General features: G+C 40.8%; 1 protein-coding gene across 1 annotated transcript in view; it reads left to right on the top strand.

The window, feature by feature from the left end:
- The window catches only part of CEMIP2 (cell migration inducing hyaluronidase 2), a 71,642-nt gene extending 53,465 nt beyond the window's left edge, over positions 1-18,177 (top strand). Inside the window, exons 19-25 of the mRNA XM_081103885.1 lie at positions 1,392-1,600; positions 5,234-5,416; positions 7,667-7,886; positions 9,422-9,520; positions 12,535-12,689; positions 15,676-15,779; positions 16,114-18,177. Of these exons, the coding sequence (XP_080960011.1) occupies positions 1,392-1,600; positions 5,234-5,416; positions 7,667-7,886; positions 9,422-9,520; positions 12,535-12,689; positions 15,676-15,779; positions 16,114-16,310 (1,167 nt within the window). The 3' untranslated portion in view covers positions 16,311-18,177. The remainder of the gene's footprint in view (positions 1-1,391; positions 1,601-5,233; positions 5,417-7,666; positions 7,887-9,421; positions 9,521-12,534; positions 12,690-15,675; positions 15,780-16,113) is intronic.
- The last annotated feature ends 968 nt before the right edge of the window (positions 18,178-19,145 follow it).

The following is a 19,145-nucleotide window of genomic DNA, read 5'->3' as shown; positions in this document are numbered from 1 at the left end:
TGGGGTTGGGAGCTCAGATCTGCAGGCATTTGTTGTTACTGAGCTGATGGATAATACTCTGTGTTTATAGGCAAAAGATAGAAGCAACTGGACCTCAAGGCAGAACAAACTTTATTTAGCTATTTGTAAATTTATGTTAATTGAATATCTGCTCTTCGCTACCTATTCTATGTAAACTATATTTAATTCTATATAATATAAACATTTTAGTTATATATAATTTAAACCTTTAAGTGGTTTTAGTAGAGAAAAGGACTATATATTGAAGTAGTCAAACATGAATGAGAGTTTAGAAGATTTTCTGCTTCAAAAGATTTATAATTGAGGAATCAGTTATGGACAAAACTGTAGAAATGACCAAAAGACAAAAACAGAGAGCAGTATTGTGGATTAAATACAATATTCTGCAGATGTTATAATACTTATGGGGAAATCTGTTATAGGATACTCGTTTATTTGTTTTTTGGTTGTTTTTTTTTTTGGTTTCTTTTTTTAAGAGTGAGAGTAAGGGAGAGGGAGAGAGAAGAGAGAGAGAGAGAGAGAGAGAGAGAGAGAGAGAGAGAGAGAGAGAGAGAGAGATATGTCATGTGAAAGTAGAACATCTATCGGCTGCTTCCTGCACGCCCCCTACCGGGAATCGACACCAAAACCCGGACCTGTGCCCTGACCCGGGATTAAGCAGGCAACCTCTTGGTGTACAGGACAATGCCCAATCAACTGAGCCACACTGGCCAGAGCAATTCTCATTTGTTTTAGGAAATTGTTCGGAGATTTGTTTTGAGGGAAGGCTTTGTTTTGGCAAGGAGCTCATGCCACTGGAACAAATTCAGGACTTTCAAATTTGTCTCGGTTTAAGATGTTTTTCCAGTTTTTGCAGAGTGCTTTATAACCCTTTTTCCTTTGAAGGGGTGAAAAATGACTTCTTGGGCTGATGTAGGTCATGGAAAATTGCAAGCCCAAACTCTGAGGTATTTACATTTTCCCTCTCTTGCGTTCGAGGAAAGTCTCTCAGATTTGAGGAGAGAGTATCCATTTTCACATTAATTGACTAATTTCTTATATGTGCATTCTTCAGATTGAGGGATTTTTTTGGACAGGCTGCATAAGCCACAAAGGTTTTATATTCTGATGAATAAGCTGGCCTGTTGTGGTGGAAGAGATGATGACGGTCTTGGCTAGCGGAACACATGGTCTGTTTTTGCCATTTCAGTCTAAGCAAACTTCATTGTATGTGTGGCTTAAGATGAAGTTGGCTGCCCCTCATTTAGTCTGGCATAGATCACAGAATCTCTCTCTCGAAACTAGAGACACTTGGCTTTGTGCTGGAAATATTTGTTTGGCTCTCTAAGTGTTCATGCTCTTCCCCATGATTCTTAACTTATTTTTTGAAGGTCTATGTGCAGACATGGAGCACTCAGAACCTGACAATGACCATCACACGAGATGAGTACCCATCCTACCCGATGGTGCTTCGGGGCATCAACCAGAAGGCTGCCTTTCCCCAGTACCAGCCGGTGATCATGCTGGAGAAGGGCTACACCATCCACTGGAACGGGCCAGCGCCGAAGACTGTGTTTCTATACCTCATAAATTTCAACAGGTATGTTCCCATTACTGTTACGTCACATAGCTGAGCAAGTAGGAATCTAGTGGAGAAAAATAGGAACACACCACCTTTGTAGCAAGTAAGGATGCCGATTTCTTGTACTACATTTCTCTTGTGGGGAGGCTGTATATTTTAGGTGGATGGAATCAGGAGATTACACAAATTGAATCCTTTCATTTTTTTTTCTTTTTTTAAAGTTTTTTTTATTGATTTCAGAGAGGAAAGGAGAGAGCTAGAGAGATAGAAACATCAAAGATGAGAGAGAATCATTGATTGGCTGCGTCCTGCACATCCCCTACTGGGAGGGATCGAGCCCGCAACCCGGGCATGTGCCCTTGGCCAGAATCGAACCTGGGACCCTTTAGTCCACAAGCCAACGCTTTATCCACTGAGCCAAACTGGCTAGGGTGAATCCTTTAATTTTGAAAGCATTTCTGTTTCTCTGCAGACAGGGTATTGTGTGCTGAAAGCCATTTGACAATAGGTTCTCATATTGTCTGCTGAATACTTTAAGGTCTATGTGTTGTTTCAACTGAGCACTGGGTTACCTAGGAAAGAAAAAGGTTTTTGAGGCCAAGGTTAGATTTGACAGAAGAGAGAGGTGTGGTTGATGAGCAATGTCTGCCATGGGTAAGAGGTGGAAGAGTAGTGGCGTGAATGCCAGGCATTTGCCACTCCTGCCTGATTTCTATCGCTTCTTGGTTTCCCAGTTGTCTGTCCTAATAATACTATTTGCAGTCAAAGGCTCTATTTGTACATTAATTTATTCAAGCGTTTACTGTGTACCAGAAAATGATGAGGGAGAAAAGTACTTGCCCTCCAGGAGCTCACAGTATACAGGTAGAAAAAAAACTCAAGAAAATCAATAAACTGTTACTGTTTTTTAGTGGGCAAATAATAGAGCACCTCATTCTAGCCTTGAGGAGCTGGGCCAGGCTGTGCTGAGAGAGCGATACTAAATGATCTGTCTTGTTACACAAGCAACAGATTGGGGAAGGGCTATCTCTGTTTGGGGACTGATGGATGCAATGCCCTGGGAGTGTAGGGTGTGACAGGAGATGAAACCAGGAAGGAGTGATGGGCCTAGAAGGGCAGAGTGAAATCAGTCTAGACATGTGTGGTGGTTAACCAATGGGACTCCATGAAACTGTGCAGATATATACCTGGAAAACTGACATGGCTTATTCACCTGACTGGTCATAAAGTGCTAACTTTTCTGAATACTCTTAAAACACACAACTGAAACGAAGAGGTGGACATAGAACATGCAGTTCTAAGTAGGTCACTTCCAAGGACTGGAGAACCTGGTGGATGCTCTTATTCTGAGCTGTGAGGTTTCTGGCACAAGTCCCACACGGAACCCTTACTGTTTTCCTGTAACATTTGTTGCTGCTTCTCTATGCCTTGCTGGAGAGTTGCACCTCTACCTATTGAGTCAACCAAGGACTCATCCTTATCTCTTCCTTTTCCCTTATTTCTTCATCTCAGCAGTGACCAAACCCTGTCAGTTCTGTCTGTAATGCTGTTGATAGCGCTCCACTTTTTTCTACCTCCACTGTTTGTGGTTGAGTTTAGGCCATTATCATCTCTTGTCTGGGTCCTGCTGGGTCTCCCCACCTCCAATCCTTAGTCCACATTGTGTCCAGGGTGAGGTTTTTGAAAGCCGGTCTGGTGTTATCACTCCCATCAGTGAGCTGCAGGGCAGTCAAAGAAACAAATGAGGTTGGAGAGGACTTACAAGAAATAGAAAAAACTTTTATCTGGCAGGTTGTGAATTGTAGGCGAGATACTATAGTCAAATGCTATGCAGGGTTCTGGTCAGTGTCATGCGTAACTTTTAAATAAATACCAAGTAAAAACATTATAAAGTGAAAAAAAGACTGAACCCAGAAGTTACAAAAATCCACATGGGCTTGGAGTTCAGTCAGACTTTCCTTGTTTAATTAGCTGAAAGTTTGCAAAAATTACATCATGGGCAAGAGGAAGAGATGGACAATCTTATTTTCCAAATTTAGTATAATTATAGAGAGGTCATAGATTTTGTCACTTTAAAGGTTATAAAAGCTGGACTTATTCATTAAACAAAATATGGAAAATACAGATAAACATAAAGAAAATTGAAATAACCTATAATTTTCCTAAACAGGGTGAGGCATTATAAACATTTATAGTGTTCTCTCTCCGCCCTCAAGTATTTTCTGAGCATATAGAGATAATCAAAATTTATTTAACTACTCCCTTTCCCCATAGATATTTAGGCTGTTTTTCTCTTGCCCACTCCCCCTTTACTATTATAGATATACCACAGAGAACATGTTGCTTTAATGCATTTTGGTCTGCATTTCTAATTATTCTTTAGTGGTTTTAGTGGGTGAAACTTTTGTGGACAATTTTAAGGCCCTGTTACTTATTGTTTAAAAATTCTTTTAAATGATTGAAAAGTTCTGGAAATGGGTAGTGGTGATGGTTGCACAACTTTTGAATATACTTAATGCCTCTGAACTGTAGAGTTAAAAATAGCTAAAATGGCCCTGACCGGTTTGGCTCAGTGGATAGAGCGTCGGCCTGCGGACTCAAGGGTCCCAGGTTCGATTCTGGTCAAGGGCATGTACCTTGGTTGTGGGCACATCCCCAGTAGGGACTGTGCAGGAGGCAGCTGATCGATGTTTCTAACTCTCTATCCCTCTCCCTTCCTCTCTGTAAAAAATCAATAAAATATATATTTTTTAAAATAGCTAAAATGGAAAATTTTATATGGTGCATATTTTACCACAATTAGAAAATGCCCTCCCCCCCCAAAGCAAATGATAAACAATATTAATTTTATGTCTAAGGATTTTTAAGTAAGAAAAAAACATGGTGGCAAATTGGTTGTTTACATCAAAGGTTTAAAAATATACATACTTTTGCCCTGGCTGATGTGGATCAGTTGGTTGGAATGTTATCCTGTGAGCCGAAGGGTTGTGGGTTTGATTTCCAGTCAGGGCACATGCATGTGGTTCAGTCCCTGGTTGGGATGCATGTGGGAGGCAGCTGATTGTTTTTTCTCTCTCCCTCTCTCTTCCTCTCTCTCTAAAGTCAATAAAAACGTATCCTCGGGCGAGGATTAAAAAAAGAAAAGAAATACACATACTTTTATATTTAGAAATTTTATCACTAAGTACTTATCCTACCTAATGTAGTAATAAAAGATAAAAATGTATTTATGGACAAAAAATTCTTTGGAAAGATTTTACTAGTGTGTACTTCTACTGTCAGGCTAATGGTGTTTCATCCACCTTACTACATATCCAGCCATCTCACTTAATATTATTATCCACTCACAGTGTCAAAGTCTATCTTATCCAACTTCTATTCACATTCCTAGAAGTCCTGTTGAAACCAAGAAGTTTCTATAAGCCATGTGATTGTTGTAAAAATATTGATAAGAGAAACCGGGGAAACATTTAAAGGTGGATGATTTATTAGCATGTCAGGGCTCAGGACTTCTATCGTTAGTGGCTCAGTGCACAGCAAACATTTCAGGAGGAGAAAATCATGGCTAGTGTTTATACTAGTATATGCTGTAATGCCCCAAATATATTGGCTCAAATGTGAATTCATGTTTTAATTTTCTTTTCTTGGTAGGAATGACTGGATTCGAGTTGGCCTCTGCTATCCATCAAACACAATTTTTCAGATTACTTTTGGCTTTTTACAGCGGCATAATGGCTCGTTATCCAAAATGGAAGATTATGAGCCTGTGAACTCACTGGAAGAATTGCAGAGGAAGCAGTCTGAGAGGAAATTCTATTTTGACTCCGGCACGGGGTAATTCAGTGCGTCCAGCAAATGAGAATTATTGCTGTTTTTCTTTAATGGAGAAATTACTGGTTCTTCAGCCTAACTAAGAATAGACTGTGATGTGATGGCTCTTTAGACAAGCAGCTGATGTGGGTAATTCTCTGCTCATCGCTATTAGAGGCTTAGAGAACTAGAATGACTCATAATTATAGTTGGTTGTAGGAACTGAGTGAAGATGTTTGTTGTATACCTATTAAGGCAATTTAGAAAGAGAAATTATCCTTGTCAATAAAGAACCAGTAGGCCCAATAGAAACTTAAACTAATTTCTTTTCTATAACAACTCTTTAAGATGATTATTTGCATATGATATAGTTCATATTTCAGTGAAAGCTCATTTTTCTTTTCCTTAAAGCTCTCGCTCTCTCTCAAGTTGACCTTGAGTTTTTAAAAATCACTGTATAACCGTGGCGTGTTTGCTTTCAACTTTCTCTAGGCTGCATCTTTCCACTTTTTAATTCTAATCCTGTTCACCTGGGGTCCTGTTGGCTTTGTCGCTCTTATCCAGTTACAGTCTCTCAGCCTCTGGGCGATGGTAGGCTCGATCTCCTGTACTCTTCCAGCAACTGGCATGCTCCTTAGCCATTCCTTAGGCTGATATTCCTCCTATGCCATTGTCGAGGCACCTGAGTAAAGACACTAGCGTAAATAAGATGCATTTCTCCTGTGAATGCACAGTCCATTGAAGATATGGACATGTAAAGCAGGTCATTGGAGAGTGAAGAATTTAAGTGATAAAAGCCCTGTGGTGGGATAGTCAGTGTGCCCTTTGAGGTGACCCAGAAGTTCAGCCTAAGGTAACCAGTGACATCCCCAGAGCGTGACTCTGGGACAGACTCCTGACTGAGCAGGAGGAGGTGGACAAAGAGATGGGTGAAGGACAGTGTGGATGGATGCATGGAGGCATGGAAGAACGTAGCATGGCATGTTTGGGGGGGGAGACAAAGGTTCAAACTGGGGTGAGGGCGGCAAGTTTGATTTGGGGGAACAAGGTGGGGGGTTCAGGCAAGTGCCTTGTTAGCCTTTGAATGAGATGCAACTTGTTTGCCCTCCAGCAGTCAGTGTGGTCAGCTTAAATCTTTTTTTTTTTTTAATTATCATAGTTATCTTTGATTTTCAGTTTCTAATTAGACTTAACCTGCTTGGACTTTTACTCTCTACATGACAGAACTTCCACATTCCCAGTTGACTTTTCACAAAAATGAACAGAACAAGCGAATTTGTAAGGACATTCTGGTGATCACACATTAATGATTACATGTGTAAAAAGGTGGGAAATGTGTCATCATCTGGGCCTAGAATCCCTCGGCCTTTGGGGTTTTAATTTTTTTTAATTACATTTATTTTGATGATTTTAATTGTCAAAAGGTCCAGGCTAACCAGGCTTGTATCATTCCTTACATATATAGGCTAAAATTACTGGGACAATGGCTGATTTTTACCTCATAATTGCTACTTGACCTCATATTAAATGAGAATTTTTGACTCCAGTAATTGATTACATTTGATCAAACCTTTAGAACATTGACTTCCTTTGCTTTAGAAGGACTAGGTTTGCTGACAGATGTTGGACTGCTGCCTAGAACTTACTTTTCCATTCATCTTGGCAGTAGGAGGATAATTCAGAGTCGGTGGACTGCTCATTTCATTTGATTTTGGCCAAAGTACAGACAGAAGGACCTCAGGCCCATCTGCTCTTAGTAAACGTCGCAGGAATTGATTTGAAACCATTGCTTTTTGAATTGATTTTAAGCCAAACGAAACACAGTTGCTGTTCTTGTTCAAATTTTGTGCCATAAACCAAAATGATTTATAAACCAAAAAAAAGAAAAAGAAAAAAAACCATGCTGATTTACCAAATTCTAAACTCAATGCAAGTATAAAGTTTTCCAAGGGATCCTTGAGCCAAGCCAAATTCCATCCTCCCAAATCACCTGTTGAACTTAATTCAAACCAGAAATCAACTTTCATATCTTCTACAACGATGGAATCAGGCTATCAAAATATTTTCTGAAGGAGTATTGAATTTGACTTAGGGGCCTAGGAGGATAGAAAGGAAAGAGAAACAACTTTATTAGTTTCATAATGTAGATTTCTTTTAGGGACTGTCTACCTTATTAGAGGAATATACCTTTCGGCCATGAGTTCATTTGAGGAGTTTGTGTAAGTTTTCGAGAGGCAGTCTAACACCCAGTGGGTTGCGTTCCGTTTTGTACAGGTTGCTGTTCTTGTATCTCAAAGCCCAAGGCCGCAGGGATGGCCACAGTTACTGTTCATCTCAGGGATGCGAAAGAGTCAGGATCCAGGCGGCAACAGACTCAAAAGAGACCAGTAACTGCATGGCCAAAGCATATCCCCAGTATTACAGGAAGCCGTCGACCCTCAAGCGGATGCCGGCCATGCTCACGAAACCCTGTCAAGGCTGCGGGACCCGCCAGGTAAACGAGTGGGCTGTGGCCTGAAACAAGGTCGGAAGGTTCTTTGCAGTAGGCGCATTTTGGGGGGAAACATCTATATTGCCAATTTGTCAGTGTTGCATGGTTTCTCCTGAACTTTGGCCCACTGTAGAATGTGATGCTCATAAGAAGCAACCTTGTCCAAATTATAATAAAGATACCTTCCTTCTCTGATACAGCAGTTTACCCTGGGTGACTGGATTTATTGGCTGTCATCTTCTCTTTCTCAGATGTGATTCTGCTGCACTGTTGTTTCTGGGTTTACATGTCAGTGATGTAGAAAATATTTTGTTTTATTGGCAGTGTGAAATTTCTCTTCTGAAAGTGCAACTCCTGGAAATGGTTTTCTTTTTTGAAGGTGGAGAGCTCCTCTCTCCACACCCCCCCCCCCCCCCACTTCATTTTGAAGCAGATGCTATTTATTTGCCTCTAAAAGGATAAGCTGGCTTTAGTTAGTTAGAAATGAAACACTTCTCCTGAAATATTTGTAATTAGCTGTTCTTCTTTTGGATCTTGAAAAAGCATTGCAATGGAAGGAAACCCAAAAATCAGGCACAGTGTTCCTTCCAAAGGAAGTCAGATCAATTCCAAGTACAAAAGAGGTGTAGCATGAATACTTAATCTTTATATAAACAAATGTGGGTTAAGGGAAATGATTCTCAAAGTGTGGACCCCTAACCAGCAGCAACAGCAGCACCAGGGGACTTGTGAGAAATTGGAATTCCTGAGCCCAATTCCAGCCCTACTCAACCAGAAATTCTGGGAGTGGGACCTGGCCGTCTGTGCGTTAACAAGCCCAGCAGGGGATTCTAATGTGTGTCCACATTTCACTGGGCTAGAGAATGTTTTTAAAAGCAAGAATTGCCACAGAAATGCATACTGCGCTTAGACCTGATAATGCACAAGGCCACTACGGGTTTTCAAACTTCTCATCTGTACTCTCCTCAGTCCAGGGCGGACGAAGTCCCAGTTCAGAATACTGGTCTGAAAAGGATCTTTAAACAGACTTGTGACTGTGTTTGCATCAAATGTTTACAAAGATGTAAATACAAAATTTAGTCATTTGTAGAATTGACTTTATTAGCAAGATCACAATTATTTGAAACGGTTGTTGTTCCAGAAAATGAGGAACAAAATCTTCTCATATTAAGCATGTATCAAAAGGTAGAATTCTTGGTTATGAAATAAGGTATAAAAGTTCAGGAAAACACTAGTTTGCCCTGGCTGGTGTGGGCTCAGTTGCTTGAGTGTCATCCCTACCCCAAAAGGTTGCTGGTTGGATTTCCACTCAGGGCATGTGCCCGGGTTGTGGGCTCGATTCTCGGGGTGTACAGGAGGCAGCTGATTGATACTGTCACTCACATCGATATTTCTCTCCTTCTCCCTTTTTCTCTCTCTAAAAATCAATAAAAATCATTTAAAGCTAAACAACTAATTCGTTATAATTGAGTTTGTTTTGCAGCATCCTTTTGGAGGCAGATGCACTTGACAAAATATGGCACTTTTTCCCTGTTTAGGTGGTGTTTACTAGTGATCCTCATAAAAGCTACCTCCCCGTGCAATTCCAGTCACCCAGTAAAGTGGAGACTCAGCGCGGAGACCCGTCTGTCATCTCTGTAAGTACCATCTGGCGTGTCCACTACTTCAGCTCCTCACTTTTATGTTTCACCCCGGTGACATCAGTTATTTTTGGCAACAATCACTTGTTTGTGACCACATTTTGATTATTGGTGGCAAGCCATACAATAGAGTTATAAATATCTCTTAAACATTTATGTTTCTAGGTAAATATATTTTTAAAAACTTTGTTTATCGGTAACTTTTAGGTAAATGTTAAACTGTTCACATTACTCTTCATTCATTAATAGTGTTACAGGCGACCCAGATTTCATTTTCAGAAGCGAAAAGGCATCTTGGGTTAAAAAATAATTGCCACAGGCAATCAAAATGTAGAAAAACGGTGATTAACCTTGGTTTTTGAAACGTAAAAGGAACTTTCAAGTTGCTTGTTTAAAATGTGAGCAATGAGTTTTAAAATTTTTCCTCAGCCTTTTAGTTTGAGGTTCCCTGGCTCCCAGTTTTCCGATGAGGAACGTGAAGACGCAGAGTGTCGGTTGTCTTTCCTAAGTGGGGTAATAGGAGCACAGGCCTGAGCCTCAGCGTCAGCATTAGAATTTGGGCGAAGAGCCAGGCCAGCCAGTGCTAACCAGCTCTTGGCAGGTGGCCTGTCCAAATTCCGGCTGACTTGAGTGCCACCATATAAAGAGCTCTTTGGGGAGCAGATATCTAGCCATCCAGCTATTTCCAGCCAGGGCCTGGGCCCGGTCTCACGTGGTCTTTTTAGGAGCTCTGTTTTTTTTTTAAAGTGGTGGACAACACATTCACAAATCCACATAAATGTGGAAAAAATTCAACCTTACTCTTTATTTTGTTCTCAGTTTTTCATTGTGTTAATGTATACATGTAACATAAAATTCACCATCTTCATCTTTGTTAAGTGTGCAGTCCAGTGGTATGAAATATATTCATATTGTGCAACCATCACTCCTCTCTGTCTCCAGAACATAAATTTGACTTTTTGACAACTCTGAGTTAAGAATATTTCCACCGAAGGGGAGGGTGAAATGGGGAGTATTTTTTAATCAACAGACAATAAAGTTTCAGTTGAGGAAGATGTTTAAGCGCTCGAGTTCCAGCTTGGTGTCTGGAGGGACTCAGTTGTATAAAGGAAGCAAGAGCTGGGTGCAATACTAGATCACTAGATAAAAATTTTGAAATTACAGTATAGTTGATGTACAACATTATGTTAGTTTCAGGTATACAGCATAGTGATTCTACATTTATATACCTTATGATGTGATCACTACGATATATCTAGTAATCATGTCACTGAACAATATATTATTGACTATATTCCCTGTGCTATACACTCACTAGATAATTAAAGAATATATTGTTTTTCCCAAAAAACCTCATACAGGCTATGCCACAGGCTCTGAAGACACTGTTTCACTCTATTGCTGCACACATTACGTGCCTGGGACCCTAGAAAAGTCACAGGACATGGTTTTTTGTCATATTTACCAGTAGTACTTTCCACATGTGTTTCCTGAAGAGCCTTTGCTAGGACATGGCATTACTGTATTTGTTTTTTTTATGGAAAATGTTATATTTCCTTTAAGCATTAGGTTTTAGGGGAGGGACAGTTTGAGTGTGTTGAAGATCATTTTATATTTTTCCCCAAAATTTATTTCAATTTTAAGTATTCAGATTTTTATTTTTATGAAATAAATAAATGCGTCTTATTGCATTTTTTAAAATTTAATTTAAAATTTTCCATCACCATTTATACCCTCCATGCCCTCTGCTACCTCCACCCCTCCCCCTCCCACCACACACACACAATCACCACACTGTTGTCCATGTCAGATTTTTAAAAATAAGAGAATCACTTCCAGTCTTTCCAAATCTAAAGTGGTACTTAATTTACCTCAAGCATTTCCAGAACCATCCTCTGGATTAGATAAATTTAAACACAGCTACAAGGCCATTTTGCTTTCTGGCAGATCAATAGTGATTAGAAGTGAAATTTAAATATAATTTCTCCCAGCGAGGATAAAGGATAGTGGTGACTGTATTTCTCCTTTATTAGCTTTTAGCATAGTTTATAATTTTATAAATTTTAAACAGAAACAGTGTGCTTAATTCAGTATTGAATCATTTTTCAGTCTACATCTTCTTTTTATTCCTTTCTGGCTGAGGAATGAATGACTTTGGATGTGTTTAGAGTTTGTTCATTTTTTTTTTTTTTTTTTTTTTTGGAAAAGGTATCAAACCATTCATTTAAAGGGGACGACTGGAAATTATACAGTATAGTAATATACTTGTGGCTTAAAAACTGGTAAAATTACCATATTTCCACTTTGATTTCAAAGGAGATGAAACGATGGAGATGAGGCAATCTAGCTCCTCTGATGTTCTAAACCTGAACTCCATTGTGGTGGGCGGGGGTGGGGTGGGGGGGTGCGGGGGGGGGGGCGGGGGAGTGTAGATTTTTTTCTGAATCAGTGTGACAGTAAGTGAGCTGGGCTGCAGTATAGAGGCTGCCACCTGATTGCTGAGTTAGAAAGCTGTGACCCCAATGGGAGAGTATGTGTGTAAGAATGAAGGTGTTGGCCCATGCCCGATCAGGACACATGCCCAGGTTGCAGGCTTGATCCCCAGTAGGGGGTATGTAGGAGGCAGTTGATCAATGATTTTCCCTCATCGTTGATGTTTTTATCTCTCTCTCCCTCTCCCTTCCTCTCTGAAATCAATAAGTATATATTAAAAAAAAAAAAGAATGAAGACCTTGAACCTGCAGAGAGAGTCCCCCTGCTCAGCCGAGTGCGGGCTGCCACGCTCTGCTCAGAGCCTCTTATTCAGTCTGTAAAGTCCAGTCAAGGCAAAGTCAGTGAGCACACAGCACCATTTCCAATATCAGCAGAGAAAGAGTAAATGGCACCTACCTTCTGAATCCTGGTGTAATTTGATTTGCGGGTTTAGAAGACAGAGGGATGGGCTGGAGAGAGGAGTCCTTCCAGAGATATTGAAATGGTGACGACAGCAGACGATGTTTCTGTATCCTCAGGTCAACGGCACCGACTTTGCCTTCCGAAGTGCGGGTGTCTTTCTCCTCATCGTGGATGCCTGCAGCGTCCCCTTCCGGTTGATGGAAAAAAAGTTTTTCTCTCTTGCTGATGTCAGCCTCGTGGGAGAGTATTTAAAAACAGGCATCCCTCCAAGGTAGGTGAGACTTGCTCCACAGCGGGACAGCCACATGCTCGGTGACACCTGCTTCACCCTGAGCTTTGGTTTGTTTACCTGCCCTTATAACTGTGGGCATTTGGGACTCTTGAAAGGTTTTTATTCCTTTTTCATCTCAGACAGATGCCTGTGTGGTCTGAGCTGCTTGTCATTGTAAACCTCGACTTCTCCATAGCGGGACTTAGCCCGCCTGGGGTGGCTCAGTGGTTGAGCGTTGACCCAGGAGGTCACGGCTCGATTCCTGGTCAGGGCACATGCCTGGGTGGCAGGCTCAATCCCCAGTGGGAGGATCTCTCATCATGGATGTTTCTATCTCTCTCTTCTTCTTCCTTCCGCTCTGAAATAAAAAACAAAATATAATGGGAACTTGGATGTTAGAAGAGTTTGCAGATGGTGGGAAGGTTCTTATAAGGAGAAAAGCTCAATATTCAGACCATTACTCTCTATGTTTTAGTAATAAATTTATCTATATTGCATCCGACTCATTCAGAAAAGTCATTATCACTTTAAAACATTTTTTTTTTAATCCTCACCCGGGGATATTTTTTCTATTGATTTTTAGACAGGGTGGAAGGGAGGGAGGAGGCAGAGAGAAAAAGAGAGGCATTGATGTGAGAAGGACACATTGATTGGTTGCCTCCCCTACGCACCCCAACTGGGGCCAGGGATCGAACCTGCAGCCAAGGTAGGTGCCCTTGACCAGGAAACAAACCCTCGACCCTTGTGTCCAAGGGCCAGTGCTCTAATCACTGAGCACCTGGCCAGGGCTTAAAACAATTTTTATAGACAGTTTTGCTCTGTGCCTCTGATGGATCCTCAGGCAGCAACGTCCTATGACTGTGGCTGATGAACTCATCACTTGGAAGTGACTAGAAAAGAGCACTTTGATTTTTAAGTAGATGAGTATGTGGTCTCTCTTTTAAGAGCCCTAGTTTCTCTTCGTTTAATTTCTGAAGAAAGGTGCACAGGAGAGAAACCTTTCTCTTTCTGCGTTTTGTCAGACGCTGCCTGGCAGCCGGGAGATGAGTTCAGGCTCCTCCCTGCTCCCTTGGCTTCACTGCAGACGTTGATTTACTCACGAGCCTTCATTTAGTGAAGCCACTAAAGGGGAGAACATTCGCTTCCCAGGGATTAAAGGCCCATCCAACCTTAGGCTCATCCTCAGTTGATCTAATCACCTGCGCTCTTCACACATCACAGAACCAGATCTCAGGAAGTCCCATAAGTCACTGGATTATTTGAGTGCCATTTGCAGTGTGTCTGTATAGCTCTGTCTGGTTTAAGACACTTGTAGGCAATTCCTTTCCGAGGCCTTGGTTTTCTTTAAGGATTTAAAGATTTTTCCTAATGTTGAGAAGACATGCACTTATTCCACCTAAAACAATCTAGTACATAACTCTCACCACAAATACTTAGGACAAAGTAGTAGGTCCTGTAAGTCACCCTACAGATTTATGAGTTACAGCCAGCTCATTAAAATGGCACTAGGTTGTTATTAGGAAGGCTTTTGAGCTACTTGTAGTGCTGTTTCTTGATCTGCTGGTTACACAAGTATGTGTAGTTTGCAAAAGTTGAATGTGCTGCACACTTAGGAATACTATTCTGTGTGTATGTTGTATCTTAACAAAATGTTAGGAAGTTACGGTGCAACTGGCAGTGACTTCTAGAGACACTGGGTATGTATGGGGTGCAGGTGGGTGAGGGGACCTGTAGGTGATATCATGGGACCAGCCTGAGTCACTATGACCATTGAAGAAGGTCAGGCCTCAGGGTTGCTATGGTCAGAGCCCTGGTCTGATTCTGGGTTTAGTCACTACTGCTGTTAGAAAGGCTTTCACAAAACCCCACACCAATGTAAAACTTAAGAATCTTAATAAGAAATGTCAAGACCCACATTAAGAAAATAAATGCTTTACTAAAGGATATGGAAGAGTTGGATAGAAGGAGAAACATTCCCTTTTTCTGGATGGAATACTGTATGGATTCATTCTAACTAAATTAGAGATTTAACACATTTCCATTAGGTCCCAGGTGGTCACTTTTCCATTGTATTTCACATATGACAGTGCGGTTCATCTGGAAGAATCAATGTGGGAGAGTAATAAAATACAAATTTTAAACAAATTATGTTAATACAAGGGGCTTATTTGATATTAAAATAAACCATGAAGTCATAGTGATTAAGCTAGTGCGGTGTTGGCAGAGGAGAGGTCAGGAGAAGAGAGAATCCACAAACACATTTGAATATTTGTGTTGATATACTGCATAATAAAGACAAAAATTTAAACCAAACCATGGGGAACAGATTTTATTTTGTTTCTTTTTAGAATTGGTGTTCATTTATTTACTTAATAAATAGATAAAAAGAGCATCTGAAACAAACAAAACTAACTTCCCCTGTTACAATAGTTTATTCCATAAAAGGTCTGTGTCCCAAGCATCCACTAGGTCAGCTGACCTAAAATAACTTGTTTTCCCTACATTTAGAGACCTCTTGTAATAGCAACATAGGTCCTAGGTGGGGCAGGGAACTTGTAATAGCAGGAATGAAAAAAACACCTGGGTTCTTTCTGTTTGGTTTTGTTTTGAGTTCTGCTTTTATCTAGTATTTCTATTCTCTACTGCACCGATTTTCAACTGGGGTGCTGCAAGAATTTTTAAAGCGTGCTTTACCTGACTATTGAGTCAGGGACATGACCTGTCCAATGCAAAAACGACAGCAGCCAACAGAACAATAGCCGTCCTGTGTGAATGATCAAAATTATACCTTTTTTTTTTTTTTTTGTCAGATCAGCAAAAGATACGTTTTTTGGTGTTTCACAGAATTTCAGTCATTAGTTTATGTGTGCCATGAGGTGAAAAGGTTGGGAATCACTGCTCTACTGTATATACTTCATAACGGAACCCAGCAAATACATGTGAAATTATTGAAATTTGCTCTGATTTTCTTAACTTTTACATACAGGTCTGTTGTTCTGTTGAGCACAAGAGGAGAAATAAAGCAGTTGAACATTTCAGATTCATTAATACCTCTGGGATTAGCCAAACCAGCTCATCTTTCTAACAAAGGTTTGTGTTTGTATTCTTCTACAAAGTTCCTAGGAGGCCAGCAACAGTCACATTTTTATGGTGAAAAGCAGCTACCAGACTGTTTTCAGGAGCTTATTTTGCTCATGTATCACGAAGATGCTTTCTAAATGAGGAGACTGTGTTGGAGGAAGTGTGTTGGGATGTGGTTTGTTATTTGGGACACGAGGTGGGTGGTAAGAGTTCATTTGCTGTGTAAGGAGGTGTAGTTGCTTTGTTTTATAGCCGTCTTTGTTTTGCTCACCTCCGACATTATCTTACCTAGAACTAGGAGTTGTACAAATTGAACTTTTCTGTTTTTTTTTGTTTTTTTTAGGGAGCACCATATTTTTGGGATTCAGCGGAAACTCTAAACCATCATGGACTAAGCTATTTACCAGTCCTGCTGGACAGGGCCTTGGGCTGCTGGAACAATTCATACCTTTGCAGCTGGAGGAATATGGTTGTCCCAGAGTCGGCGCTGTCCGCAGGAGAGACCTGGAGCTGTTAAAGCAAACTTCAAAAGCACATTAGAGACTAACTGTAACTTAAGTGCTGGGGGAAAAAATGTGAACTAACTTATTTAATTTATGGCATTTTAAAATGACACTGTTAACCCAACGGAACCATTTTCCTGTTTGATACAGAGAGGGGAGAAAAGAAAGAGTTTAAAGTGATTGCTTGAATACCAGCTCATGCACCTTGTAGTTGTACAAAATGTTAAGAATTTATTTGTATCTGTTAGGCTGGTATATTTAGAGAGCAGTTCTCTTACTCCTCACCTTCCACCCCTGTGTTTTGTAGTGGCCACAAGCAGTGCTTCTCCTTTCGTACTATGGGATGTCGTGGGGTGGGGTGGGGTGCGGTGAGGGCTTCTGAGAATCAGCCTGAGTCCCTGAGAGGACCGGCTTTTGTAGCACCTTGGATACTTGAAGTCTAATGCTCAGTTGTGTCATTGACTTTGGGTCAGCAGCTGACTTGGGTGGCTGGCATGTTTAGTGATGCCTTGGGCCCTGGTTCTGGGCAGCCTTTGAGGATTTGTATGATCCTGAATGATAGAATTTTAAGTGGCGACTCAGGCCCAGCTCATGCCCATTTTTTGCCTGGACATGTGCTATTTTTATTCATTTGTATATCAATTCCTTCTAAGGGTTCACCTTTCCAACAGGAAGTAGTACATTGGGACAAAGGGCTTTTAGGGATTAGACATCCCTTTAATCTGTGACCTTTGGGCAAAACTTTGACCTACACCAAGGTCTGTTGGGACCATTTTTGCAGCTTTAATCCTTTAACTGTTTGGACTGTATATTTGTGTTTAAAATGCAGACCTGAGCTGAATATTTACTTTCTCTTTTTTTTTTTTTTTGAAAAAGAAGAAGCAGGCTGTTTTCCTGAACTGTAAACTCAAGTCATTTCAACTTGCACAAAGGAAGTCTGTTCTTAGAGTTGCTCCTGCACCCAGGTTTTTTTGTTGTTTTTGTGTGTAGATTTTTTTTAAAGCTTTTCTGCTCACCATCCTGCCAAGAAAACGGCAGAAAGCTTAATGATACCCCAAAATATTGTACTCAGGGGGCAGAAAAAGGGGAGAGCCTTTTAAGGGTCAGATCACAGAGGGGACATTCCGAAATGAACGTCATCATCGTCAGTCATCTTAATTAAGTTGTTAGAGCCAATTTTAAGAAGGTTCCAGGGCGCCCTCTTTGCCTTCCGCTGGCTGCATGCATCTCCTGCCCATGAGGATTGCATGAGGCAAAAGGAGATGGGCTCCTGGCCCAGGACACCACCACACCAAGAGTAAAGAAGCATCAAAATGCCTTTACCTTCTCCTAATCCCACAATGCATGACGCGTAGTGGAGGAATGGCCACAGCGAGATAGTAGGAAGTGTGTGCAGGCTGACTTTGGCCACGAGTACAGACAAACTCACGTTCCTCTTCCAAGAGCCTCAGCTGATGGCCCATCCCTTGTGTCCAGGAGAGACTGCAGAGCAGCTCTGTGACTTCTGTTACTTTATGACACATGCTACCTCAAAGTGCTACCGATAAACCTTTCTAACTGTAAGTGCTCTTCCTGAGGGCACATGTCTTAATCAAAGTGTAGGGGGGGTTTTGTTTGTTTTGTTTGTTTTGTACAGTGATGAATGAGATCTTACCTATTAAGTATATTATTGGATCATGGTTCCTGAAGGGGATTAGTTTGAGTGTGTGAGTGTGTGTGTGTGTGTGTGTGTGTGTCTGTGTGTTTTATGACGTAAATATTTTTGTGTGTGTGTTTTTTAGAGTTTGGCTCTTTAAAGATTTGGAGAGAATATGTAATATAGTTCTAAGGCACTCAGTTTTTTTCTGATTTATATGCTAATTATCAGCCCTAAGTTAAATAAATAAAAATATGTGTGCATGTAATTTCTTTTGTGTGTGTGTGTGTGGCTATGTATCTAGCAACCAGTCAACCAGTCTATCATTTTTAAATTCCATATTTCAGCTGTAAAGAAGTTACTGGCAGAAATGAGAAAGGGGAAACTGTCCACTAAGTAGATATTGCAAGGCTAAGCTTCAGAAGGGTAGGGGTTATTCTCCATTGCAGAAGTTCTCAACCTTGGCTGCACATTAGAATCACTTGGGGGCTTTGAAAAATATGGAGCCCAGTGTCTCACCCCGCTCCCCAACCCCTACATTTAGATTTGATCGGTGTGGGGTGCAGCCTGGACATTGGAATTTTTTTAAAGCTCCCGGGGTGATTCTAGCATGCAGCCAGGTTTAGGAACCACTGCACTAATATAATAGGCCCACTGTTTAACTCCAGTCTGCAATTTTTTTGTGACAAAACAAAATTCCATTTATCTATTATTTTTATTTGCAATTCCTATGTTACAGAACTCATCGTCCTAAACAAAGCATTTTACTGTTCTCTTTTTTTTTTAACTTTTTTTTATTGCTTACAACGAGTAGTACATTTGTCTCCTTTTTTCCCCCTTGACCTTCTTTTAATAGAACTTTTCAATGCAGTTTTTAGTCCTTAATTATCTCAAATGGTTAAATTGGTCATCTAAAGTTATATACACATTTAGGCCATTGGGAGCTAAGCAATCTGTTTTATTTCTACTGAGAAAGTATATTCAAAGGTAATTTATAAATTCATAAGCATTTTCCATCAGGTGAGGCAATTGGTTGAGCTCCAGAAATGTGGCCATGCACCCATCAGTCCGCTGATGGGAAACACAGGGCCTCCTCATAAGTCAGCGACTCAGGTTTTACATCTTTGCTGTGAGGTTCCTGCCCCGCCACCGGAACCAGCATGCTGCTTGTTACTGGCAGAGGCTGGAAGAGTGCTTGTGAGAAGATGAAAGGCAGACGCAGTCTCATAGAAGATG

Source organism: Myotis nattereri (genome assembly GCF_964212035.1).
Source record: "Myotis nattereri genome assembly, chromosome: 12".
NCBI classification, from domain to species: domain Eukaryota; kingdom Metazoa; phylum Chordata; class Mammalia; order Chiroptera; family Vespertilionidae; genus Myotis; species Myotis nattereri.
This window is presented reverse-complemented; position numbering and strand designations above follow the sequence as displayed.